This window comes from Zootoca vivipara, chromosome 7, assembly GCF_963506605.1.
Source record: "Zootoca vivipara chromosome 7, rZooViv1.1, whole genome shotgun sequence".
NCBI lineage: Eukaryota > Metazoa > Chordata > Lepidosauria > Squamata > Lacertidae > Zootoca > Zootoca vivipara.
The window spans coordinates 95,983,782-96,011,107 of record NC_083282.1 but is presented as its reverse complement, the minus strand read 5'-3'; the positions used below and the strand labels follow the sequence as shown (position 1 = coordinate 96,011,107).

The 27,326-nt window shown below is 53.2% G+C and overlaps 1 protein-coding gene across 1 annotated transcript; it reads right to left on the bottom strand.

The window, feature by feature from the left end:
- Positions 1-57: 57 nt before the first annotated feature.
- Positions 58-27,326, bottom strand: STAG3 (STAG3 cohesin complex component). Its single transcript, XM_060277508.1, is given in 29 exon segments — positions 58-482; positions 582-710; positions 1,030-1,175; positions 1,493-1,594; positions 8,481-8,614; positions 8,718-8,880; positions 9,838-9,985; positions 10,055-10,104; positions 10,356-10,443; positions 10,622-10,695; positions 10,999-11,199; positions 11,331-11,420; positions 11,636-11,728; positions 11,822-11,925; positions 12,679-12,790; positions 12,861-12,930; positions 13,189-13,296; positions 13,553-13,632; positions 13,774-13,872; positions 14,318-14,441; positions 14,533-14,606; positions 24,125-24,276; positions 24,372-24,576; positions 24,684-24,760; positions 24,909-25,005; positions 25,779-25,877; positions 25,993-26,080; positions 26,174-26,616; positions 27,123-27,326. Coding segments are annotated over 29 exon segments (3,897 nt in total). The 3' UTR covers positions 58-139.

The window sequence follows — 27,326 nt, the reverse complement described above, 5'->3', positions numbered from 1 at the left end:
ACCTGCAGGGAGGGTGCTAGCAAGTCCCAGCCCACCCCCAGCCCAGCTCACCTTTGCACAAACTCCGACTCGGAGCCCGAGTCCTCCTGGCCCAGCAGCTGGGCAGCTGAGTGGCCTTTTCTCCGCAGGGTGGTGGATGTCAGCAAGGGGCTCTGTAAGCGGCTGCCGGAAGTGGAGGAGAAACTGGTATCGCTATGCCCAAGGGACTCTGCCAAGGCAGGAGAAACATGGCCGTTTCCACTTCCAACTCTGCAGCCGTACAAGCACCACCCCCCTGCCCCCCTCCATTCCGCCTCCCACCATTCAGGTGCCGCCTCTTGGCAGGTGGTCCAGGCTTCTGCTGGGCAGGTGCATCTGGTGAGGGGGCTGTCTCCTCCTGGGGGCTCAAGGAGCGCTGATAGATCAGGAGCGAGCCCCAGAGGTGCTCTTCTCCATGTCGGGAGGACAGATGTGCCTGGCTGATCTTCTTGAGGTAGGACAGGCTGCCAGAGGGAGGAGGTGCGTTAGGCTTAACAGCAGAGAAAGGAGCCGAAGGGCACAGGGACCTTCCAGCCTCCCCTCTTCCCTCGCAAGTCACTCACAGTAAGGCTTTGTCGGGAGACAACAGCCGTGGAGAAAACTCGCTCAGCAGCTCCAAGAAGGGCAAGTGGACAAGGTCCAGCCTTGAGTCGGAGGCCACCTGTTCTTGGAAGGCAAACTTTATCCCATCCCTATGGCAAATGAAAGTGCAGTCGGGATGCCTCCTGGGCCTGGGGAGCCACCCTCTTGGCTTGCCCTTCCCACACCTGGGAACTGGGCAAGGCTGTGCTTCAGGGCAGAAGCAGCTACTTTGCGCCCAGGTCCATTGCAGGCAGAACCCTGCAAGGCCACTGCCAGTTGATGTAGAGAGCACTGAGCCAGTGGACCAGCCATCTCTGGCTTCCCAAGTCCCACCCTTCCACCTGCTCAACTGGCTTCGTGTCACCTGCCCCCCCCACTACTTCCCACACCCTGCAAGACAGGAGAAGCCTCTGGCAGCAGCATCCTCACTTATGCAGTGTGACAAGGGCGGAGCGGTTCTGCAGCTGGTGCAGCCCAAAGAGCAGAGAGAAGCGCCGTGCCAAATCCCGGATCTCCAGGAAGGTGGCCGAGTTGATGCCTGCAGGTCCCTGCTCCAGAAGCAGCTGAGTCAGCAACTAGGAGGAAGAAGAAGAAGAAGAGTTTGGATTTGATATCCCGCTTTATCACTACCCGAAGGAGTCTCAAAGCAGCTAACAATCTATTTTCCCCTCCTCCCCCACAACAGACACTCTGTGAGGTGAGTGGGGCTGAGAGACTTCAGAGAAGTGTGACTAGCCCAAGGTCACCCAGCAGCTGCATGGGGAGGAGCGGAGACACGAACCCGGTTCCCCAGATTAGGAGTCTACCGCTCTTAACCCCTACACCACACTGGAAGGGCAAGGGAGTGTCACCCAAGGCCTCTCCCCAACCTCTTGGCTCCTTTCCCCATTACCTGCTGCAGAGTAAGTAGCAGCGTGTGAGCCCATTCGGTCCGGTCAATCTGGCGGGTCTCATTCAGTGTCGCCTTGATGATGTCCCCGTAGTTGTCGTAGGACTGGTGGGGGCAAAGAGTGATTCAGAGAAAGAAGCAACAGTGGGAAGAACACTAACGTCACTCCAGTCCCAGGGCAGAGGCTTAAGCCATAGAGAAACACACAGAAAGGTCTATTCCCTATGATGGGATGGGTAAGGATGGGCAATAGTCCTAGCAGGCAGCACTCCTTGGCTAGAGTCCAACTGGAAATGGGCTTCCAAACATCCACTTATGCCCAAGAGCCATGACTTATGCATTTCAAGTTTTGCTTCTGTGAACAATACACTGGCTGGCTATTTTGGTTAACTGGAAAATCAGGCAGCTGGACAGCAGCTGGCAACCTGCGTGAGACACCTCAGGCCCCCAAAGCACAGCACTCAGGGGCCATTGAGATGCCTTTGACTGGGCTCTGAAGGCTGCCAAGGGGCTGGGCTGGAGCACAGGCAGAGGGAACTGTGAGGGACAGGGGATATCGCGAAGTCCCTCCCCTCCTGAGTTCAAGCCCATCCCCGAGCACAGGGGAAAGCAGAGAGAGTTCCGATTCCAGTGGGGAAGCAGGAAGTCGTGTCCGAGGCTCAGGCAAGGTAGCGGAGCCAGGGTCTCAGGTGGAACAGGAAGGGGCAAATAAGGGGGGGAGACCCATCCCCCCAACTCCGGAATTGCGCAGAAAGAGGAGAGGAAAGAGGATGGGTCTACCGAGGCTTTTGTGTTGGAGAAAGACGCGCCAAAAGCCATTCGGAGGTTCTGAACCCGACTGAACACATAGCTCCGTGTATATAGCAATGACTTCAGCACTGTAAATACGCAGCACCAATAAAAGAATAAAATGCAGAGCTGTGTAGAATCGTTACTCTGAAGTAGCCCGCTCCGGCCACTGTGACAGCAACCTCCGAATCTTTTTTTGGGCTACTTTGGAGTTGCCGGGATGAGTGCGTCAGAGGTGGAGAAATGGCGGCAGATCGCGGAGAAAGCCCAACAGGACCTGCAGCAACAGGCGCTGCAGGCACAGGGGGAATTAAAGGCAGCTAAAGAAGAAACCAAGAAGGTCCAGGAGGACCGGCTACAACTTGCGGAACAGGTGAGAGCGCTTCAGGAAAAAGAGCAGCAATTAAGGGCGGTGGCGGTAGAGCTCCAAAACAAGCTGGATGCCGAGAAAAACAAGGCGGGAGGGGCCCCCCAACTCCAAGTGCTGCCAGGAAGGAGAGCGGGAACCCTAGTAAGCAAGTTCAATGGAGACCCGAGGGAATATCATGGCTTTGAGACTGAGATCGTGTATGCTCTTGAGCTGCACCATGATGAGTTCCCTGATGATGAGCACAGGGTAGCGTTTATTGTGGAACACCTTACAGGGGCAGCCAGGGAGTGGCTAAGACCGTTAATTGCGACAAAAAATCCTTGCATGAAGAATGTCAAACTATTTCTAGAGGCTTTAAAAACTATGTATGCGTCCGATAGTCATATGGACCAGACCAAGGAGGAACTGCATAATTTAAGGCAAAGAACAATGACAGTTCGCGAATATTGGGCGAGATTCACCATGCTAGTGCACCGACTGGGGTGGGAACTGCACTCGCCTCCGATGGAAGCGGCGTTCTACCTGGGGTTGAATGAGGATGTGAAAGATGAGCTCTCGAGAGGTCCAAAGCCCAGTAATATGGATCAGCTGAGCAAAGCGGCTCTGGCGGTGGGGGTGAGACAGGAATCCCGGTGGAACGACAAGCAAGCAACGCGCGCAAAGCGGGCTTGGTTCCCACGGTCGCAGGAGAAGCCACTCCCCCAACAACCCTTCCAAGCCACGCCTGGGACCAGCCAGGACCAGGAACCCATGCAAATTGATAGCGCGCGCGGGCTTTTCAAACCCCAGCGGCGACAAGACGCAAGGAGGGAAGGGGCGGGAATTGCTTTCTCTGCAACTCCCCCCAGCATCTCGTCAGAGACTGCCCACATCGCAGAGAGTGGCAAGGAAAGGCGGGAACGGTGGTGCCCTCCCCCACTGACGCAGCACCACAGCAGGGAAACGGGAAAGCCTGGTTGCAGGAGACAAGGGGCAGCAGCCAGGCGCAGTCAGCAGACAACAGCCCCAGCCCACCCACCCGCACAGCGCGGAGCAGAGCCAGCCCACCCCTCCCAGAGCAGGAGTGGTTCTAGAAGTGACGTTAACGCTCCCAAATGGCTATCCCCTGACAGTCCTCGCCTTAATTGACAGTGGTGCATCTGCCAACTTCTTCTCGAGAAACTTTGCAGAAGAGCACCAAATACAGCTTCTGCAGCTGGACTTTCCCTTGCACGTAGCCACCATTGACGGCAGGGAGCTGCTGGGAGGGGCCATCACTCATCAAACCCCCCCCCATGAGAATGACGGTGGGAAGGCACTCTGAGACACTGGCATTCAACGTCACCACCATCTCAGACCCCCCCATCGTCTTGGGCATGAGCTAGCTGGCGCGCCACGACCCCTCCATCAGTTGGCACCAGAGATGCATCACGTTTGGGTCGGACTTTTGTCTGGAACATTGCATGCAGCACCAACCAGGGGAGGGGCCTCCAATAGCCACGGTGGCCACCATGCACGTCAAAGGGGGTGAGGCGATACCCAAACCATACTGGGACCTGCAGGAGGTCTTCAGCGAAGCGGAGTCCGACCACCTGCCCCCACACAGGTCTTTTGACTGCCAGATCAACCTGGTGCCAGGGGCAACGATACCCCCAGCCAAGCTGTACGCCATGTCAGATCAGGAGCTGGAGGATCTGCGTGCGTTTATAGACAAGAACCTCAAACGGGGGTTCATCAGAGAAAGCAAGGCAGCAGGGGGCAGCCCGGTCTTCTGGGTGGACAAGAAAGACACGCAACAGCGCCGCCTTGTGGTGGATTTTAGACGACTGAATTCAGTGACAGAGCCAGTGGCTTTCCCCATGCCCAGAGTGGACGATCTCCTGACAGCGGCACGCAGGGGCAAGATTTTCACCAAGCTAGACCTGAGGGGGGCGTACAACTTAATCAGGATCCGGGAAGGCGATGAGTGGAAAACCACGATGTTCACGCCCCTGGGCTCTTTTGAATATCTGGTGATGCCCTTCGGGTTGCAAGGGGGCTCAGCATGCTTCCAGGCCTTCATGCACCACGTCCTGGGGTCCCTCCTCTTCAAGAACTGCTTGGTCTTCCTGGATGACATCCTTATCTATTCCAACGACCCAGTGCAACATGTGAAGGATGTCAGGGAGGTGTTGCAGCGCCTGAAGGAGAACCACCTGTATGTGAAGCTGGAGAAGTGCAAGTTTCACACCAGGGAAGTAGACTTCCTGGGCTACAAACTGTCAGACAAGGGGCTGGCGATGGACAAGGACAAGGTACAAGCCATCCTGGACTGGCACAGCCCCAGGACGCGCAAAGATGCCCAACGCCTCCTAGGCTTCGCCAACTTCTACAGGAAATTCATCAAGAACTTCTCACGGGTTACGGCTCCCATCACGGACTGCCTGAGAGGCAAGCAGAAGTTCAGGTGGACACAGGAGGCGCAAGCAGCGTTCGAAAGCCTCAAGAGGGTGTTCGCTTCGGACCAAAACCTGTTCCACGTGGTGCAGGATGCGCCCCTACGCGTTGAGACCGATGCTTCAGACAGGGCTTTGGGAGCGATCCTGTTGCAACTGGACGCCAACAGAGAGTGGAGACCTTGTGCCTTCTTCTCCAGGAAGCTGACCCAGCCAGAACGCAACTACACGGTGTTTGATAGGGAACTTCTTGCGATCCACGCTGCTTTCCAGCACTGGCGACACTTCCTGGTGGGCGCCAAGCACCCCATCCAGGTGTGCACAGACCACAAGAACCTGGAGTTCTGGAGAACAGCCAGGGTGCTCAACCAGCGGCAGATACGGTGGGCAGAGTTCTTCTCGAACTTCAACTTCTCCATCCACTACATACCGGGGGAGCAGAACGTCAGGGCAGATGCCCTCTCCCGCAAACCAGAGTACATGGAGCAGGAGTTGCCACCAGCACCCAGGCACATTTCCCCCCCATCAGCATGGTCCTGCGGAGCAGCAGTGGTGAGCGAGGCAGAACTCACAGCACTGACGGCAGCAGATGAGTTTGCCTCCCGCATCTTCAGAGAACTGAGAGGGGGGGGGGGTGCAGGCAAAAGACTTTGCAGAACGCAGGGGGCTGCTTTTCCACAAGGGGGCACTATACCTGCCCACGACCCAGCTTAGACGTAAGATCCTCAAGCAAATGCACGACAACCCGACGGCGGGTCATTTTGGAAGGGACAAAACCGCTCACCTAGTCATGAGACACTTCTGGTGGCCAGGGGTGCGGGAAGATGTTAGAGACTATGTACGGGGCTGTGACACCTGCCAGCGGGCAAAGGTAGTCAGAGCAGCGCCAGCAGGATTGCTGGAGCCCTTAGCCACACCTCACAGGCCGTGGGAAGTGGTGTCCATGGACTTCATCACGGACCTGCCTGCATCCAGGGGCAAGACCGCAGTGTTGGTGGTGGTGGACCTTATGTCCAAAATGTGCCACTTTATACCGTGTGCCAGGGCGGTCTCTGCAGAAGAGACAGCCAAACTGTTTGTTGACCACGTCTTCAGACTGCATGGATTACCTTTAAGGGTTATTTCGGATCGTGGCCGCCAATTTGTTTCCAGGTTCTGGAGGCGGCTCATGAAACTCCTGCAGGTGGAGGTCAGCTTATCGACGGCTAGACACCCGCAGACTAACGGACAGGCGGAGAGGGTCAACGCCATTCTGCAGCAGTACCTGAGATGCTACGTCAGCCAGAGGCAAACGGACTGGGTGGATCGCCTGCCACTGGCGGAATTTGCCTACAATAATGCAGTGCACGTCTCCACAGGGGTGTCGCCCTTTAAGGCCAATTATGGGCGCGACCTCAGATCTTTCCCGGAGAGGGAGGGGGAGGAGGAGGAGGAGGGCCCACGGGCAGAGGATTGGGCAGAGGAACTAGAGACGGTGCACCAACAGCTCAGAGAGCACTTGGAGAGGGCCAAGGAAGCGTACAAGAAGGGGGCAGATCGCCACAGGCGACAAGGGGAGGTCATCAGGGTGGGGGACAAGGTTTGGTTGTCCTCGGAGGGCCTTCCCATTAGAGGGAGGTGCAAAAAGCTGGCGCCCAGACGGCTGGGCCCCTTCACGGTCACGCAACAGGTCAATCCGGTGGCCTTCAGATTGGCACTACCAGAGGACATGAGGGTGCATCCAGTGTTTCATAGATCGCTGCTGACAGCGACCAAACCCCCGAGGGAGGGGGGGAGAGGGAAGGCAGGGAGCAACTCAATGAGGCCACGGCCATCCTGGATTCACGGAGAGGGGTGGGGGGCCTGGAGTACCTCATGGCATGGGAGGACGCCCCGCCATCCCAAAATGAGTGGGTCCCAGCCTCTCAAATACAGGAGGAATTCTTGGTGGAAGAATTTCACGCCCTCTTTCCCCACAGACCCAAGCCCTGGCACATGGAAAGGGAGGGGGAGGGGGAGAGGGAGGAAGTACTGGAGAGCAGTTCACCATGGGGATGGGAAGCGGAGTTTGAGGAACCAGAGGAAGAAGTATGGGCGTCGCCGAGATCCACTCAGTCAGAGGAAGAAGCAGACTGGCAGCACATTTTTACCCCCACCAGCTCTGACGCCACGGACTTTTTGGGATTCCAGTCCTCCCAGGCGGAAGGGGGGGCTCGCAAGACTGGGGGGAGGTGTTCACACCAACGGGCTCGGAAAGTACTGAGTTCTTAGGCTTCCAGTCGTCACCGACACCCGGGGGGGACCTGGGGAGGGGAGAAGGGGAGCTTGGAAGGGGGGTGGATGTGAGGGACAGGGGATATCGCGAAGTCCCTCCCCTCCTGAGTTCAAGCCCATCCCCGAGCACAGGGGAAAGCAGAGAGAGTTCCGATTCCAGTGGGGAAGCAGGAAGTCGTGTCCGAGGCTCAGGCAAGGTAGCGGAGCCAGGGTCTCAGGTGGAACAGGAAGGGGCAAATAAGGGGGGGAGACCCATCCCCCCAACTCCGGAATTGCGCAGAAAGAGGAGAGGAAAGAGGATGGGTCTACCGAGGCTTTTGTGTTGGAGAAAGACGCGCCAAAAGCCATTCGGAGGTTCTGAACCCGACTGAACACATAGCTCCGTGTATATAGCAATGACTTCAGCACTGTAAATACGCAGCACCAATAAAAGAATAAAATGCAGAGCTGTGTAGAATCGTTACTCTGAAGTAGCCCGCTCCGGCCACTGTGACAGGAACCTTTCCCAGCCATCTGCCCAGGAGGAAGGAGTGGAACCACTGTATAACCAACAGTGCCATCTGCTAGGATGCCAGAAAGACTGGGTCAAAGACAGCTATTATGACAGTCCTCTGCTGACCATCATGTAGAACAGAGAACCTCAGGGTTTGTCCCCAGGTGGATGCTGCACAAAGCTAGCCAGAATTGAACCCCTGCCCACAGAACGCCCCCAGCCAGGCCCGACCAGCCTCCTGAGTAGTGGTGAGACTTTGGGTGAGGAAATAGGGTCTTTAAAATCTGCTGCTGCCTGATCATCCGAGTTCAGTGTGCTTCTGGCTATGTGCCTAATGCTTTGCACTTGTACCCTGAGCCTGCGATCTTTTGAACTGTAACACATATTCCCCATCCTCAGGGTGGGAAAAGAATCCCTTGGGAGCCTGGGAGAAGGTCCCCATCCTCTACCACCAGGCAGCTGCTGTGCATTACAGCCCCAGGTAATGCCGAAAGCACATCCCCCCCAAACCGCAGCCCACCAGAGCTGCACATGGAGGACCAGCTGTCGTGCATCTCTTGGGGCCTTGCTGGCTAATCTGGCACCCAACCAGCTGTCCAGCAACATCGCTGAGCAAGAGGAAGGGGACCCATGTCAGAGCCAAGAGCCTGGGCACATCCGCCCCCCCCCCACCTTGGAGTAATGCTTGAAGATGTCTGAGGCAGCACTCAGCTCCAGGACTCCGTAGATAATGAGCTTGCAGAATCCGGCCAGCAGCTTGCGGCGCTGGTGCAGTTGCTCGATCTGGAGCATCTCATCCTGGCTGCCTGCGACCAACAAGGGGAAGGGTGGGTGAGGGTGGGTGAGGGTGCTCTGCACAGGGACCCCTGCCCTCCTGCAGCCAGTGGCTTCATGGGCCCGGCCCAGTACCTTCAACCTGGTCATGGTTGAAGACGTGGTCCACAAGGAAGCCAGCCAGCTGCGACTGCAAAGCAACATCCGGCTCGTACACCAGCTCCCGGAGAAGGCGGTGGCCCCCATACGGCAGTTGAGGGCCGAAAATAATGAGCAGGTCAGTCAGCACCACAAAGGCCTGGCAGGGAAACCAGAGACAGAAAGTGAGGGGGCAGGAAGGGACATCACACAATTCACGAGCAAGTCCTAGAAAATGGGGGAGGGGGAAGGAAAATGGCAGCAAGCAGGGACACACTGCCTTGTTTCTGTACGCCCCTCCTCTGGGCACGCAAAGGGGAGAAGTAGCCTCTTCCTTGTCCACTGCATTACAGTTGTGGCTGGGGCAAGAAATCAATGCCTCTCCTCCTCCATGACTCCTGCCTGGGGCTGCTGCCTCCCAACCCCCCAAACCCCAACCCCAAATCAGCTGCACAAGGCCAAGCCATGCAACAAATGAAACCATGCGTCGTTCCTTCTTGTAGTTTCTTGCCCTTTAGCAGGTTTCTGGAGCACCGCTCAGTCTCCTACCCATCAATGAAGTTATTGTCCCCAGTAACTGGTGTTCTGACTGTAATGTTGTCTCCCTCTCAGGATCTAGTTTAAAGATCTCCTGATCAGGTTTGTGAGACTCTTAGCAAACACATTCTGTGAGGTGCAGCCCATCTCTTGCCAGAAGTCTTTCCTCAAGAAGTGGAGACCATGATCCAAGATGCCAAACCCTTCCTGACATTACCCGCACGGCCAGTGGTTGGCCTCCAGTATTTCCCTTTGGGGGGGCCACAGCCTTCAACAGGAAGGAATGATGAAAAGACCACCTGCACCCCAAGGTTTCCTGCCCAGAGTATCAAGAGTCCTTTGCTATATGCTGTAGTTGTGTGGCAGTGGTGCTTGTACCCATATGAATAAGAAGGAAGGGGTTGTAAGATTTGGCAACTTATCTCTCTCATGTTGTGAAGGGAGAATGTGAACAAGAGATGAGCAAGCATCCTTGTGGCCAACAGAAGAAGCCCGGCTCTTTTGAGTGTTTCACGAAGTTGGCAAGAGCCAGAATCCCAACTCCCATAGGGAACACAGGAACCCTGTCTGCTGCTCTCACCTGCTGCTGAACACCGGGGTCCATGTCCACAAGGTAGTTCTGACAGAGGGAGCAGAAGGAAGCCACTTTTCCCTTCAGGCTGAGCAGTTGCTCCTGGAAGGAGGAGTGGTCTCATGAGTGTGTGGTGGTGCAAAGGGAGACCCACCCGCTCTTAAAAGCCCTGCTCACCTGTCTGGGAAGAGGGTCAGAGGCTGTGGCGGCGGCACAGAGGTGGTACAGCTCCCAATAGAGTGAGAAGTATGAACAGGATATGGCAGAGATGACCACCTGCAACGAAGGAAGTCAGGCAGATATGGAAGCAGCCAAAGCAAGATCAAGAATATTTGGGGTGGTGAGGAACCTTCCACTCTGCAGCTGCAAGGCTGTACCCACCCCCAAAAATGGGGGAAGGGAGTAGGATGTGGTAGCAACAGTGAGACGACACAGGCATGCAACTGTGGGCACATGTGCCTATGTTCATCTCCACTTTTCCAGGGCACTCGTCAGTTCAAGCCACTCTCCCTGCAACCCTGCAGTACCTGCTTGGGGATCTCCTCTGTGTCCACCGTGTGGTGCAGGAATCGGATGCAGGGGTCAAAGAAATTCCACGGGGTCAGGTCATGAGCACTGCAGACAAAAAAGCAAAAGACAGTCCTTGCCTCTTCCTTCCATGCAACAGAAGCAGCATGGGGCTGCTCCAGAGCAGCAGAGGGAGGGTCTAAAAGCCTTGGGCTGGGATGCTAGCTAGGATGGGGCCTGCAGAACAACAGAACTGCCTGGTTCTCTCCCTCCTCCCTGTGCTCACCTGTGCAGGATGGCAATGCGTTTGAGAGTGGCAGCCACACGGTATACATCTTCATTCTCCAGACAGCAGGGGGACTGAACAGGAACCAAGAGAAAGAAAACCTCATTGACCATGGCCGTTTCTCCTCCTCCTTGATCATTGCAGTCTTTTGGCCTTCCATGGACTGCAATGACAGTGAAGCAGGAAAGCAACCCAGCACCTCAACCCTCTTACAGTCTCCTATGTGGAGGAGGGAGAAATGAAGGAAAAGCATTGCTCCATACATGCACTGCCTAGCCCAGCCACCAGCCCCACATTCCCAGGCACCTCCACCTGTGGCCTGGCCACTGCCTTCCCACTGACCATTCCAAGCTGCCATGGCCACCAGCGCTCTGTACCTGGAACAGTTCAGTCGCCTCATGTTGGAATTTATCCGCCAGATGGTCCACCAGACGACTGCGGGCAAAATCTGCACGGCTGTAGAAAGCCAGTTCTGGAGAGCAGAGCATGTGCAGAGTCCTGGAAGTAGCCTCCAGCACTTCACAGTCTGTGTGCTTTTCCATCACCTCCCACAGCTGGGCCAGCAGCAGCTCTAAATGCTTGGCAGAAGGGCAGCAGCCTGGTTGGTTGGCAGCTCGGGACAGGCTTCTCTAGGGGGAGAGGGCAGGCCCAGCCCCACACCCAAGCCCTGGTCTGGCGAAGGGAGGGGGCAGGCGCAGGGCTCCCTCACCTTTTCCAGACGGCCACTGCTGTAAAGAGTCAGGTCAAAGTAGCACGGGACCTCCAACAGATAAACCACTTTTTCGGCATCAGCTGAGAACTGGCCAAAGGGAGCAGAGAGAAGGAACATTCAGGCTCCCACATAGCCAAGAGGGGACATGAACAGGAAGGCACTGCCCAGGGCAAGGGAAACCATCTAGTCTGCATTTGCAGAAGCCAAGAATGTCAAGTCCCATGAACCCAGACCCCAAGGGGGAGGGACATGTCAGTCACCCCAGAATGCTTCCATGCCCCCCCACCCCTCACAGGGCTCACCTTAGCCAGCAGCAGGGGCAGCAGGGGGATGAGGTGCTGGGTGAGTCTGAGGCGATCCTCCACTTGCACCTTCCGCTCCCGAGCAGAAAGCACCTTGCAGAGCAGAAAGAATGGGAAGCATAGCCCAGTGGAGGGTAGAAGCGGAGCTGAGAACACCTCAGGCGGCCACCCCGACCCTTCCTTTACCTTCTTCCCAGAGATCCGACCGACAGGTGGCTGCCCCTCTGTGGCCTGCCGCACACTGGCTGCCAAGAACATGATGAGGCTGTTCTCCTCTCGGTCTCCGAGGCCTGTGGAACAAGGCAGCAGCTGAGCCAGGGAGCGAGTTCTGCAGGCCCTTTGCTGGCCTGTGCAATGTAGTTGTTCCACACTGTGCACCTCATACACGGTCCGTGTCTGGGCTGCCCTTTAAACCCACCTCAACATTGGTGAACTGCAGCTTCCATCATCCCTGGTCATCTGCCACGCCTGCTAGGGCTGATGGGAGTTGTAGTTCACCACCTTGTATGTTCCCCACTCCAACTTTAGCCTACCCTGTGAGAAGTCTCGAAGGAGAGGTTTCATTTCACCAGCAGCCATTATTTCTCCATCTCGACTTGTGTGAAGGTAAAAAATAGGCAACTAGACTGAAAGCTGCTCCTGAATCTCTTCACAGCCAGAGAAACTGCTTAAAACTGCCAACATGCAAATGACTCCGCCTCCTCCCCTGGTGCCTTTGGAAGCAGCCAAAGGAGGGCTGGATATGTACCTGCTAGGAATGTGTCCAGGCGATACTAAAAATGACAAGCAGGCGCCCAATCTGAGGTAACCCCTCCCCTTCCATTATTCTACTCAGACCTTGCAATTGTGAGCTGATCACTGAAGAGCTGGGTGGATCCTGGACCACACCAGATTGAAAGCTTTCACCTTAGACACTTCACTTGCAGACGTGCCCAGCAAGAGCCAACCTTCCCCCCCCCCCATCACTTGTGCAAGCTGGGCAGAGATGTCAATGCTCATCACTGCTTCCAGGTGTCCCTTCAGCCCCCCCCCCTGTTCCTCACCTTCCGCAGGGGGTTCCTCCAGCAGCAGCCCAGTCAGCAGCTGCCAGTCCTTCAGCAAGGCAGCCGCACAGTCCCACAGGCTGTCCACCAGGTAGCTGGCATGGTCGTGGAACTGTGTGGGGAGAGCAATGTCATGCCCCTGCCTGGGAAGGTCTCTCCCCCTGCCCCCCCGGCTGCCTCACCTCACTCTCAATGGAAAAGGCCAGCAGCAGCTGGAAGGCGGCTCGGGTGCGCTGCTTCCCTGCCATCCCCCTGGCACACAAGGTGGGAGCCAACAACCTAGGGGCCAAACCGCTATTGTTAAGAAAGGGGAGATGGAATCAAGGATTCTGCAGGAAGGCTTGTAAGAGGCAGCAGAGCAGGAGCAAGTCTCGTTTATTTAATAAAATTTATAGACCGCTTGATTGCAGCAAAACACATGATTTACAAGATAGATGAAAAAACAAGCTGGTCTTCTGCTTGAGATGCTGCAGTTCTGGGGAGGGGGGGTAGAGGGGGGGACACACTCACTTGTTATATAAGAATTCACCAGCGGCTGCTGCAAGAGGATGGCTAGAAGCATACACAAGTGGAAAGACGCTTGCACAATCCAAGTCTGTAAGCACGTCATCCATATTCCTGAACGGAGATCAAGCATCCACTAATCAGTGGGCCGTGGCTGGAGCTCAGTGGCAGAGCACATGCCCTGCATGCAAAGGTCCCAGGCAGGGCTGAGAAAGACCTTGACCCAACCCTGGAGGCGGCTTGCTTGTCAGCGCAGCCAACACTGCATTGACTGGACCAAGGAAGTTTCCTGTGTGCACACTATGGACTTGGGGGGAGGGGATCCAAGGGGCTCAGGCCCTAGCATCCCCCCCACCCTGACAACACTTACTGAAAGATGAGGGTGAGCAGCCTGACAGCTTCCACTGCCACCTGGGGCTCCTTGTCCAGGACCATGGACACCATTCGCTCCTGCAGGGAAGAGCGCAGGCATTGGGCAGGGGAGCAACGCACAGATACAAGGACCCCACAGCAGAAGGTCCAGGAACAGAGGAAGGCCAAGAAGGTGTGGAAGACATCCAGCTGACAGCATTCTTAGGTCAAGACCCTTACCTTGAAACGGCTGGTGAAGAGCTCCATGCGAGCAGCCCTCTCCTGGCTGCGATACAGTCCTTGCAGAGCAAGCAGGCACTTGAGCCGGACCTCCCCCTGCTGCAAGACAAACAGGAGGAGATTAGAAGCAAGAGACTAGCAGCTGCCAGGCCAGCTCCTTGGGCTTCTTCAAGAGAGATCAGCAAGGCCAGACCCTAAGGTGGACATTCTCCCAGGAGAACCTCAACTTTCACAGACATGTTTCTACTTTCACAGAACCAACTAAGAATATTACCTGCACTATCTACACTGATGAACAAGTAACTAGTATAACCACAGATTCTTATAGTCACCTAAACAAGCCTGCAATCTTAGTTAAATTTTGTTTCAATGGGTTTTAAGGAGCCTTGACTTCAAAGGACTCCAAGACAGCTGTCCTAAGTCAAGTAACTTCTACCTGAAAGCTTCATATGGCAAAACAGCAAGTTGTTAAGTTTTTCCTCTGAACTATTGTACGCCCCGCTGGATGCAACACCCACCTTCTTCCATCTACCTACCTACCTACCTTGTCATGTAGCGTCCAGCCAATGTACTTGAGATAGCTGTCAGTCAGGAAGGAGTTGCTGTAATGCTCTATCCACTGGCCCATCTCTTCAATGCAAATGGCACGGATTTCAGGCATAAGGTCCCTTGACAAGCAAATAACGAAGAAAGTGTTAAGACGGACAGCATAGTTCACTGGTCCCTGCTCTAGCTGAACTTGCCCTCACCCCAACTCACCGATAGCGGTGAATGAAGACCCCCTTGAAGATAGCGTTCATCAAATTCTCAAGCTCTTCCTGTTTCTCCTGGAGCTGGCAACACACAAAGCAGGACACAAGTGGTTTAAGCCTCCAGCCAGGCACTTGTGTGCGCTGCCACCGGCATCTGACATGTCAAAGGGACTCTCACAAGGAGCAGGCTATCTGCCCTGCTTGAAGCAGTCACATCTTCCGTCTCTGGCATGTAAAAATGACACTGAGTCAAAATTGCCTCCTAATGAGTTAGAATGAATCTCTACAGAGGTTGCAGCCCACAGAAGATCAATTCAGTAGCTGTAGTGCTATAACATTTAATCTAGGGGTTCCGTGACAGGAAGATTGAACCCTTCCCCTCCTGTCTATGAGAAATGAACCCAGCCAATGCTTTTATTGATACATTAGAGCCCCAGAGTTCCATGATCCCAAGCACAGCCACCTGGATGCTCTGAAGCCTTTATCAAGAGAGCACAAGGAAAAGTTGGGACAGGGGAAGGGATCCAGCAGATACCCATAAGAAATGTTAACTCCCACAAGAGTCTAGGGAAGTCACAGTGGAGAGCCTTTGTGTAACAGCAGATGCTCCCTTTAAGTCCACAGAGGGCTTTGCGGAGCTCTGGTGTGTGAGCACAGGGATATGTTCCCAAAAGACGTGTTGTGAAGGGTCTGCTTGGGTCCTGGTGGTTTCTGTGCCGAATCTGCATGTTTCTGTTCCAAAATTTCACCTGAAGAAATACTAGATCAACATTGTTGTTGTTTAGTCGTATAGTCGTGTCCGACTCTTCGTGACCCCATGGACCAGAGCACACCAAGCACTCGTCTTCCACTGCCTCCCGCAGTTTGGTCAAACTCATGTTTGTAGCTTCAAGAACACTGTCCAGCCATCTCGTCCTCTGTCGTCCCCTTCTCCCTGCGCCCTCCATCTTTCCCAACATCAGGGTCTTTTCCAGGAAGTCTTCTCTTCTCATGAGGTGGCCAAAGTATTGGAGCCTCAGCTTCACGATCTGTCCTTCCAGTGAGCACTCGGGGCTGATTTCCTTCAGAATGGATAGGTTTGATCTTCTTGCAGTCCATGGGACTCTCAAGAGTCTCCTCCAGCACCATAGTGAGCCCCAAAATGCTGTCAAGAAACTCAAAATCCAAAGATGTATTTTGCACTTTAGACCTGTGGCATGCCAGACATTCATGAATGACAACTCCAAAGAATTCTCAAAGATTATCGAGGCTCCGAGATTAAATCTGCAAGCTCCATTAGTACCCTTGGGTGCTGCTCATCAGTCCCTGGAGATCTGAAGGCATTTAACGTTGCTATGATGCTCTTACCATCTCTTTTCCTATCTTGGGCTGCAACTCCTCCCTCCCTCCCTTCACTTATCATGCTATCACTAGGTTGGGCATTGATTTTCTTTTGGGTGAAGAAAGAAGTAAAGGAAGCGTTGAGCAGTTCTGCTGTCAGTGAAGGAACTTCTCTGACATTTGCCTTCTCTCTCATCCAACAGCACTTCTCCAACTTCTCCACACAGAGGACCTGCCACTTGATTGTTCCTCTTGCTTCGAACACAGCCAAAAAAAACCCAAACACCTTTTTAAATCTCTCTTGCAAACTTGAGTTCATTCTGAGCTTTAGCCCATCTGACATTCACCCTGCAACTGTTGGCTACTTGTATATACTCCTCCTCCATTCTTTCCTTTCTTCCCTTCTCAAATTTCAACTCATCTGTGAGCTCATTCTGCATCCATAGAATCATAGAATCATAGAGTTGGAAGAGACCACAAGGGCCATCCAGTCCAACCCCCTGCCAAGCAGGAAACACCATCAAAGCATTCCTGACAGATGGCTGTCAAGCCTCTGCTTAAAGACCTCCAAAGAAGGAGACTCCACCACACTCCTTGGCAGCAAATTCCACTGCCGAACAGCTCTTACTGTCAGGAAGTTCTTCCTAATGTTTAGGTGGAATTTTCTTTCTTGTAGTTTGAATCCGTTGCTCCGTGTCCGCTTCTCTGGAGCAGCAGAAAACAACCTTTCTCCCTCCTCTATATGACATCCTTTTATATATTTGAACATGGTTATCATATCACCCCTTAACCTTCTCTTCTCCAGGCTAAACATACCCAGCTCCCTAAGCCGTTCCTCATAAGGCATCGTTTCCAGGCCTTTGACCATTTTGGTTGCCCTCTTCTGGACACGTTCCAGCTTATCAGTATCCTTCTTGAACTGTGGTGCCCAGAACTGGACACAGTACTCCAGGTGAGGTCTGACCAGAGCAGAATACAGTGGTACTATTACTTCCCTTGATCTAGATGCTATACTCCTATTGATGCAGCCCAGAATTGCATTGGCTTTTTTAGCTGCTGCATCACACTGCTGACTCATGTCAAGTTTGTGGTCTACCAAGACTCCTAGATCCTTTTCACATGTACTGCTCTCAAGCCAGGTGTCTCCCATCCTGTATTTGTGCCTTTCATTTTTTTTTGCCCAAGTGTAGTACTTTACATTTCTCCTTGTTAAAATTCATCTTGTTTGCTTTGGCCCAGTTGTCTAATCTATTAAGGTCATTTTGAAGTGTGATCCTGTCCTCTGGGGTGTTAGCCACCCCTCCCAATTTGGTGTCATCTGCAAACTTGCTCAGGATGCCCTCAAGCCCATCATCCAAGTCATTGATAAAGATGTTGAACAAGACTGGGCACCAAGACAGAACCCTGTGGCACCCCACTAGTCACTACTCTCCAGGATGAGGAGGAGCCATTGATGAGCACCCTTTGGGTTCGGTCAGTAAGCCAGTTACAAATCCACTGAATGGTAGCATTGTCTAGTCCACATTTTACCAGCTTCTTTACAAGAATATCATGGGGCACCATGTCAAAGGCCTTGCTGAAATCAAGATAGGCTACATCCACAGCGTTCCCTTCATCTACCAGGCTTGTAATTCTGTCAAAAAATGAGATCAGATTAGTCTGACATGACTTATTTTTCAGGAACCCATGCTGACTTTTAGTGATCACAGAGTTTCTTTCTAGGTGCTCACAGACTGTTTGCTTAATGATCTGCTCTAGAATCGTTCCTGGTATTGATGTCAGGCTGACTGGGCGGTAATTGTTTGGGTCCTCTCTTTTCCCCTTTTTGAAAATAGGGACAACATTTGCCCTCCTCCAGTCTGCTGGAACTTCGCCTGTTCTCCAGGAATTTTCAAAGATTATTGCCAGTGGTTCTGAAATCACCTCTGCCAGTTCTTTTAATACTCTTGGATATAGTTCATCTGGCCCTGGAGACTTGAATACATCTAAACTAGCCAAGTATTCTTGTACTACCTCCTTACTTATTCTGGGCTGTGTTTCCCCTGCTGAATCATCTGCTCCATATTCTTCAGGTCGGGCGTTGTTTTCTTTCTTGGAGAAGACTGAGGCAAAGAAGGCATTGAGGAGTTCTGCCCTTTCTCTGTCCCCTGTTTGCATTTCACCATCTTCTCCTCTGAGTGACCCCACTGTTTCCTTGTTTTTCCTTTTGCTACGGACATACCCATAAAAGCCCTTTTTGTTGCTTTTAACCTCTCTAGCGAGCCTGAGTTCATTCTGTGCTTTAGCTTTTCTGACTTTGTCTCTACACGTGCTGGCTATATGTTTGAATTCCTCTCTGGTGGTTTTCCCCTTTTTGCATTTTTGTACATATCCCTTTTAAATCTTAACTCAGTCAAAAGTTCTTTAGATAGCCAGCCTGGCTTCTTTAGGCACCTTCCATGTTTCCGTCTCATTGGTATTGCCTGAAGTTGTGCTTTTAATATCTCCCTTTTAACAAACTCCCAACCATCATAAACTCCCTTCCCTTTTAGTATTACTGTCCATGGGATTTCACCCAGCGTTTCCCTAAGTTTTCTGAAGTTGGCTTTCTTAAAGTCTAGAATTTGGACCTTAGTATGCTTGGTTGCTCCTTTCCGCTGGATAATAAACTCCAGAAGAGCATGGTCACTCCCACCTAATGATCCTGCCACTTCTACCCCACTAACCAAGTCATCACTATTGGTTAGGACCAGATCTAAAATGGCTGATCCTCTTGTTGCTTCTCCCACTTTCTGGACAATGAAGTTGTCTGCAAGGCCAGTGAGGAATCTGTTCGACCTTATGCTCTTGGCTGAGTTTGACATCCAACAAATATCAGGATAGTTGAAATCCCCCATTACTACTATCTCACTTCCTTTGGAATGCTTGGCCATCTGTTCCAGGAAGGCATCATCTGTGTCCTCAGTTTGGCTTGGGGATCTATAGTAAACTCCCACAATGAGATCACTGTTGTTTTTCTCTCCCTTAAATTCTTGTTCCTGAGAATCCAATTCTTGTTAGAATTGTCTGCATTTAAGCTTTTAATATTTCACCTTTAAGAAACTCCCATCCATCCTGGGCTCCAATCTCTGAGTATTTCCAACCATGGCATGTCACAGTAGTTCCTTCAACTTTTTGAAATCGGCCTTTTTAAAGTCCAGAGTGCATGTCTGAGCAAACTTTCCCTTGCCTCTACATTTTGAAACCCAAGAGGACATGATCACTTCCTCCCAAGGTTTCAAAGACTTCTACTTTGTTGATCAGTTCATCCCTGTTGGCAAGGACCAAGTGAGGAATTTGTTGGACACATTGTTTGCTTTGGCCCAGTTGTCTAATCTGTTAAGGAAGGTCATTTTGAAGTGTTATCGTGTCCTCTGGGGTATTAAATTGCATTGTTTCCTGTTGGGGGGGGGGCCCTCTCCAGAACGGAAGGAGAAGGGAGTGACTTGTGAAGTCATCCCAATCATCACTCCAACCAGCAGGTGGCACTGCTGAGGTCAGAGCAGTGGAAAGTTTGCCCTTTGAGAAGTTTGGACTTCTCAGGAACATTTGTTGCATTTCTGACAGGCGACATGAAGCAAGGCCAGGGATGCAGAGCTTCAGCAGATTTGGTGACAGTCTGATCCAGTGCTGAGGTTCAAGAATCTTTTGTGCTAGATTCTGAGGTGAAGGCACACCTTTGTGCAAGATGGAACTGTGTACGCCACAGAAGGAACTGATCCAACAGTTGGTTGGAGACTCCTTGGGGGTGCATAACACAGGGATCATGGAACTAAAAAGCTGAAACGTTGTGATGTTTAATGTGTTTAAACACTAGGAATGGCTGGTTCTTACCATGTTGTGATTTAAACATGGGGGATGCTTTGATGGTGTTTCCTGCTTGGCAGGGGGTTGGACTGGATGGCCCTTGTGGTCTCTTCCAACTCTAAGATTCTATGGATGGTGGGAAGGTTGGAGAGACATGTGCTATTACATCTGATAACAATTTTTTTCATTCAGGATGTGTGCATGCGTCTTCCAGCTTGCTGATGTCTGACACAAGGATGGTCAGGTGTACCAGTGCTCAGGACAAAGCAAAAGGGGGAGGCAATATGGGTATCTCACAGAGGCACCCAATTGGTAATGGAGATGGTGACAGTGACAAGGCAAACCCGGAAAAAGCCAAGATGCCAATGATTGGGTCTGACATGTGGGTTGAGATGTCACAAGGCAGGGAGCATAGATTCTTCCTGTGGTATGGAGGCATGAACAGGTAAGGCCTCATACCGAGCTGATTTTACTCACTAGGGTTGTTGAGTGCAGTGCAGTATGGGAGGAAAATAAGGGTATTTTCCAAGGCTACCCCACTGTGGAAGGTTCTGATACAGAGTCTGCTGCTGATGCTAACACGGAGGTGAGTTCCACTAATACAGTGGAGATGTGCCAGGTGCGCAGATCAGGAGGAGCTACAAGGGATGAAATGCCCACCAGGTATGCTCAGGAGTTTGCTAACACAGCCGTTGCAGATTTAGCTGTGGTTAGTGGCTCGACACAGGTCTTGAAACCCGGAGTCTTAAAAGGGGTAGAGGGTTTGTCCTCAAGGGATGGGAAACCACACCCAAAGGCTGTAAGGGTAGACACTGTTTCCTTGGAGAAGGAAGCAGAATCACATCCAGAGGCCATGTGTGAAAACATTGATTCCTCAGAGAGGAACAAGGCTAGGGTTCAAGTCCCAACAAAGCCAAGTGTGAGACTTCCTCATAGTCAGAAAGGCTATGTTGCCAAGAAGTGCAAGATGGTAAGGCCCAAGGCCAATCCAGTTGCAGGTAGTTCCAAGGGTTAATACAGGGATATACTGTGGGTATGGCATCTGTATGTTTGTTGCAGTTACACTGATGACTGCAACATGGTTCATGAATCGGGGGAGGTTATTGGAGATTCATTCCCTGTGTTTGCATTCATGGGATTGTTGTCTATCACATGATGGTGTACGTTTTCATTCCAGAGTCGGACGTGACGGAAACAGGATGTTTGTGTTACTGTGTGCTGTGAAGTGGGACAATTGTTCTTTCTCTTTGCTGCCTGATGCTAGAGAGAGAGGGAGCCATGTTGCAGTGCTCCATGTGTGTTTATATGTAAATAAACATAATTAGCCAAATGCTGTGTTGCTGAGGCCTGTTATGCAATTGCGCAAACTCTGAAGATCCATAAGTGTGTTGATGTCAGTTGGCATCAGTCGCTGTGATGTTCAGGCTGGAGAAAGCTTTTGAGGCTCCCGAACAATCGACCAGGAGGGAGAGAACGTGCCAGTCGGGTCCTACTTGTGAGTAAGAGATCATAACACTCTCATCATCCCCGTTTCTACTCTGATCCATGCGTTTGATAAGCATCTGGGAACTTGTAGGAGGGCTCTAAGGAGTTTGGGTTGCACTCCAATCCAAGGGGGAGGAGGGGGGAGAAAGCAGAGGATGGCAGGCCCAGAAAGAATCCATATAGGAGCTGTGCCAACGTTTTGGCCTTGTATAATTTTAGGGCCGTGGGGATGAAAAAGCCCCCTTGGGTTCTAAAAAATTTGAGGCTGCAATTTGCTGTTTTTTCCTCAGAGCTCCCGATGGAATTTATGTGTAGTTTATTGGATCCTGAAGCCTGGACCACCATTCCTAAATACTTATACAGTAGTTTGAGACTTGTTCTAGTTTATGGCCTCAGAAGTTCCCAGCTTCTAAACTTAGGTTCCCCCCCCCCCCCCCGAAAACAAGAATCTTGGCCTTTTGGTAAGCTTATATTAAGACATTCCGTTTCACAGTAGGCTGCAAGCTTTCTTAATGCTTTTTTGAGCCCAATGGGGGTTCTGGATAGAATTACCGCATCATCAGCGTAAAGCAAAACCGAAATATGCTGATTTGCTAGCTCGGGGGGGTGGGGTGGAATTCTGGGTTACTGAGAGCGGTTACTAAGTTATTGAAATAAAAATAGTAGGGGGGCCAAAAGGCACCCTTGCCTGGCTCCCTTAAAGGTTTTAATGGGGTCTGTTAGGTGTCCAAGGGGCTACACCTAACTCTAAGAGCCGTATTTGAGTGAAGTGCCTGGATCTATGATGGTACCCTGAAGTCTCTCCCAAAGTCTAGGGACTTTCCCAGAGGAATTGAAGGAAGCAGTGGTGCGTCTGCTCTTAAAGAAAACATCTCTAGATCCTTTAGATCTATCCAATTATTGCCCGGTTTTGAATCTTCCGTACCTGGGTAAGATAATTGAGAGAGCGGTTGCCGAATAGCTTGGTAGGTTTCTGGATGAAACATCGGCTCTAGATCCATTTCAGTCTGGCTTTCGCCCTGGTCATGGGACCGAGACAGCTCTGGTCGCCTTAACAGATGATCTCCGTAGACAGCTGGATCGAGGTGGGTCGGGACTGATTCTTTTAGATTTGTCACCAGCCTTCGATATGGTCAATCACGAACTTTTAGACCGCCTTGCCGACGTGGGGATTCAGGGCAGTCCAACAATGGCTGCGCTCCTTTATCTCAGGTTGGGGACAGAGGGTGGCGCTAGGGAGGGAGTTGTCGCTGCGGCACTCCTTGGTGTGTGGAGTCCCGCAAGGTGCAATCCTTTCCCCAATGCTTTTTAATATCTTTATGCGCCCCCTTGCCCAGATTGTCCGGAGTTTTGGGCTGGGTTGTCATCAATATGCTGATGACACCCAGATCTATCTGTTGATGGATGGCTGTCCTGCCTCGGCCCCGGACACACTGACCAAGTGCTTGGAAGCTGTGGCTGGATGGCTACGTGGGAGCCGGTTGAAGCTAAATCCTTCGAAGACAGAGGTTCTCTGGCTGGGTCGGGACGACATGGGGTTGGGAGGCCAACTCCCATCTCTTGCAGGGGCTCAATTAGTGCCAGCGCCTTCTGTCAAGAGTCTAGGTGTAACCTTCAATGCCTCTCTTTCCATGGAGGCGTAGGCTGCAGCCACAACTAAGGTGGCATTTTTCCATCTCCGCCGTATCAAGCAGTTGGTCCCTTACCTCTCTCGCCCTGATCTGGCCACAGTGGTCCATGCGACGGTCACCTCCAGGCTTGATTATTGTAACTCGCTCTACGCGGGGCTGCCCTTGAAAATGACCCAGAAACTCCAGCGGGTGCAGAATGCCGCGGTGAGGCTCCTTACGGGGTCCCGGCCACAGGATCACATTCATCCAGTGCTTTACCAGCTGCAATGGCTCCAGGTGGAGTACAAGATCGGGTTTAAGGTGCTGGTTTTGACCTTTAAAGCCCTATGCAGCTTGGGACCCTCGTACCTACAGGACTGCTTCTCCTAGTATGCCCCGCGGAGGACCTTAAGGTCCACAAACAATATTCTGGAGATCCCGAGCCATAAGGTGGCTAGATTGGCCTCAACTAGGGCCAGGGCCTTTTCAGTATTGGCTCCAACTTGGTGGAACACTCTTTCACAGGAGACCAGGGCCCTGCAGGATTTCTCATCTTTCCGCAGGGCCTGCAAGACAGAGCTGTTCTGCCTGGCCTTAGGGTTGGATTCAGTCTGACCCCTGTGTTTTCCTCCCTTATGGTTTGGATTTATGGACTACTTAAAATGAGGCTGCATTTTAAATTTTAATATTGTATTTTAATCTGTATTTTAATTGTTTTTTTAATGTCTTATTGTAATTTTATTGGTGTTAGCCGCCCTGAGCCCGGTTTTAACTGGGGAGGGCGGGGTATAAATAATAATTTAACATTATTATTAGTTCTAGGGACTGTGTCGAAGGCTGCTTTTAGATCTACGAAGGTGGCGTATAGTGAGGCCCACCAGACCCACTGGCAGACCAATTCTGTGCTACAAAAATGTCTGCAAACATGACATAAAGTCTGGAAACATCAACATCAACACCACCCTGTGGGAATCCTTTGCAGATGACCACAATGCCTGGAGACAGACAGGTCCTGCATCCATAGCAGTGACCAGAAGAGGGATGACCGCTGAAAGGAGCAGAGAGAGAAGAAACACCATAGTGCATCCGCAGCAGCACAACCAGATGCCTTCATCTGCCCCGGCTGCAACAAAACACATCTCTTTTGTATTGGACTCTACAGCCAGAACTGGTGCTGTAACCTTCCAACAGTTTACCCCACCTCCAAAGATGCCCTTCTCCACTGTCTCCCGAGACAGGTGGATGACGTTAAGTTATGAGTCTCATTCTACAAGATTTCAATAATTTCCATGAGGTCATATTTGCCTGCTCTCCCACCCCACCCCATGCCACCTTGTGCTGCAACCCTGCCACCTTCACCTCTCTGTGTTGTTCCAGCAGCCCTTCCAGCTTCTCCAGAGCCCGGCAGCTTGATCCCTTGGCCTGCTCAGCCTCATACTGGCGCTGACTGTTGTCCTTCTGCAGGCTGACACTCAGAGCTACACGCACCAAACCTGTCATTAGTTTCATGGCTACAGAAAAAGACGAAGCATAGCATGGCATTTCTCAGCTCCTCTCAGAAAGGGATGCATCCATCTGCTCACCCAAACCCAGACTACTCTCCTACCTGCCAAGGTGCTCGTGTGGCGGAAAGCACGAACCTGGGAGTCAGACATGCCAGTAAGCAGGGCGATGAGGCTACCCATCAAATACTCATCATAGAGAACAGCATGTTGTGTACGGTGCACAAGAACCGCCAACAGCTCACAGAACCCCTGCCGAAACCGCCGCCAGACTGGGGTGTTCAACAACAGCGGGTACTCTGCTGAGCCCTGGGAAAAGATTTGTCTGAGTCCACCATTTGTCTCTGCTACCCTCCTTCCAAGGTGACTTTTTAGATTTAAACTCCCCAGAAACACCCCCTTCCTTTAGTTCTCACCTCATCAAATGATTCTGTCAGTTGCTGGATGATCTCCGAGTTCTGAAGGCCTCTCAGCATCTCCAGGGTCACTACACCTGCAGGGCCGCGGAGGGAAGAGAAAGGGGAGAGAGAGGGAGGAGAGCGCCAGTCCAGCCTCACATCACTGCAGGGCAAGCATGCAACTGGAAGAAGGGTGGCTTTTGCAAGAGTACGCAGAAGCACAACACTCCACTCTAAACTCACCTTTACAACCACAGGAGTGGACAATGAAGTTGAAGAGCTCCAGGAACCCAGATTCCCTGTCTTTCTTGTAACTCTCAAGCCAATCATCAACTACAGACTGTGACAGTTGACAGAGGATGGCAATAGGCAAAAGGAGCAGGGCAAGGACACACACACAGAAACAAGAGATTGAAGTGAGACCCACAACAGCACAAGCATACTAGAGGATTTGAGTTTCCCCTAAGCCACATTCCTCTGTCCTTTCCCTCCAGCATATCCCTGCTCCTTATCTTTCTCCAGCCAACCCTGCCACTCTCATCTGCCCCAAGTCTCCTTTCAAAAACCCAACCCTTGCTCCATTGCAGCCCACCATGCCAGCTATCCCATTCCAGCACACAGGACAGAGGTGGAGGCACATCTTTTCCTCTCCTTCAAAAGCCCCCCTTTCCGTGCTAATCTTCCAGTTTGCTCCTCAACTAATTTTTTACTGTAGGCCAGGTGGCCAGAAACTTTTCACTGGCTCCTTTGTAAAATCCCACATGTGTGGAAGACACCCCACCCCCACCCTGCTTCTCCACTGGAACCCCAAGACCTGCAAGGAGGATGAGCCACCCCCACATTTCACTGCTTCTGGGAAAGTGAGCTTGGTCTTCCTGGGACTCCCCTTCTGCTCCCCTGGGGACGGCTCCTCCTGCTGGCACTCCCAGGCTGCTCCCAACCTGCATCCCATGGAATCAAGCAGCTCCTTGGGGTCCAGAAGGGGTGGTGCCTTCTCCGCGCTGGGCCCTCCCCGCTCTCTGCCCAGACTGGAGCCCAGAGCAGGGCCTTCTCCGAGCGGCTCCTGCGCTCAGAGGCAGCCCCGCCCCCCGCCCCCAATCCCCGCCCCTTCACCTGCGCGGCGCTCCTGCCCGCCTTCACCGCCTGGAAGAGGCCGCTTTGCTCCGCGCGGGCCGGCAGAGGGTCCTTCGGGGCCGCCCTTCGCCTCGTCGCCTGAGGGGGACGGAGAGAGAGGGGGAGGAAGCCAGGGAGCCCCAGCCGCCCCACGAAGCAACAACCCCGGCCAGCGCCCTCCCTCCGGCCCTCCCTCGGGGCGGGCGGCGCCTACCTGCCGCTTGCCGGCCTTGCCGCGAAGGGTTTCCTCGAAGGCGCTGCCGCCGGAATCGGAGGCCACCGAGTCGTCGCTGCCGGTCGCCCTGCGGACCAAGAGGGAGCTCAGCCCAGCGCGGTCCAGACGCCGCCCTCGCCCGGCCCAGGAAAGCCCGCCCGGCCGGCCCTCCAGGACTCACTGCGCGGGGGCCGAGCGGCGGGGCCGGAGAGCCCTGGCCGACGAAGCCATGGCGGGACCCGAGCGGAGGCGAGGCTGGCGAGGCTTCCTCCTCCTCCTCCGAGGCTGCCGATGCTGCTTCGCGTCCGCTCCCTCAGCGCAACTGCGCGGGAAACGCGGCGGCTCGGCTCCGGCCCCGCCCAGCTCGCCTGCCCGGCACGCGGCTCCCAGCGGCACTGCGCAGGCGCCACACGTGCCCAGCGCCTGAGCTCGCTCTCCCGGCGCTGCTCTCCCCGCGACCACAAGGCGGCGGCGGCCTGGAGGCGAGGGGAAAGGGGAAGGGCGCCCGCGCTCTCCTTCGCCGCTGGGGGGCGCCCCTCGCTCGCCGGCTCGCGGCGCCTCCGGGGCGGGGCGGGGACCGGAGTCTGGGCTCCGTTGCAGCGGAGGGGAGGGAGGCGCCTTCGCCTGGGGAAAGTTGAAGCGGAAGAGGGGGCCGGTCTGGTTCTGCACCTTGGGGCCCGACGAGGGCCGGATTGAGGTTGAATGCGGCCCTCAGCTCCTGAAGGGAATGGGGCCCTTTCTGTGTCCTGCTGTCCTTTGTCAGTAACAGATTGTCGCTGTTTTTTGTGTTGAACATATGCTAGAGGAAGACCTTTTATTGCCTACAGCCACCCAATCTTAACTCCTCACCCACAATAATACCACCACCAGACTGGTACCAGAGACTACAATAAACCCAGATGCCAACTTTGCTCCCACATACACCCAGATACCATTACTGGCCCCAACAACATCCAACATACCATCTCAGGGCTGTTTACAGTGGAACCTCTTCTTATGAATTCAATCCGTTCCAAATGCACATTCGTAAGTAGAAAGATTCGTAAGTCGAAACGATGTTTCCCATAGGAATGCATTGGGAATGGATTAATTCGTTCCAGAGCCTAGGAAAAAGACCCTTTAAAAGAGACTTTAAAGGCATGCAAACTGCGCAGGTGGGTGGCGGCAAGGCGGCAGGTTAGTGGTGGCGGTGGGGGCCTGATCCGGCCGTAGGCCGAGTGGGGGAGGCGGCGATCTGGCGGGAGGCCGGCTAGTGGCAGCGGCGGGACCCGATCCAGCCGTAGGCCAAGCGCCAGGAGACCGCTAGTGGTGGCGGCAGGGCCCGATCCAGCCAT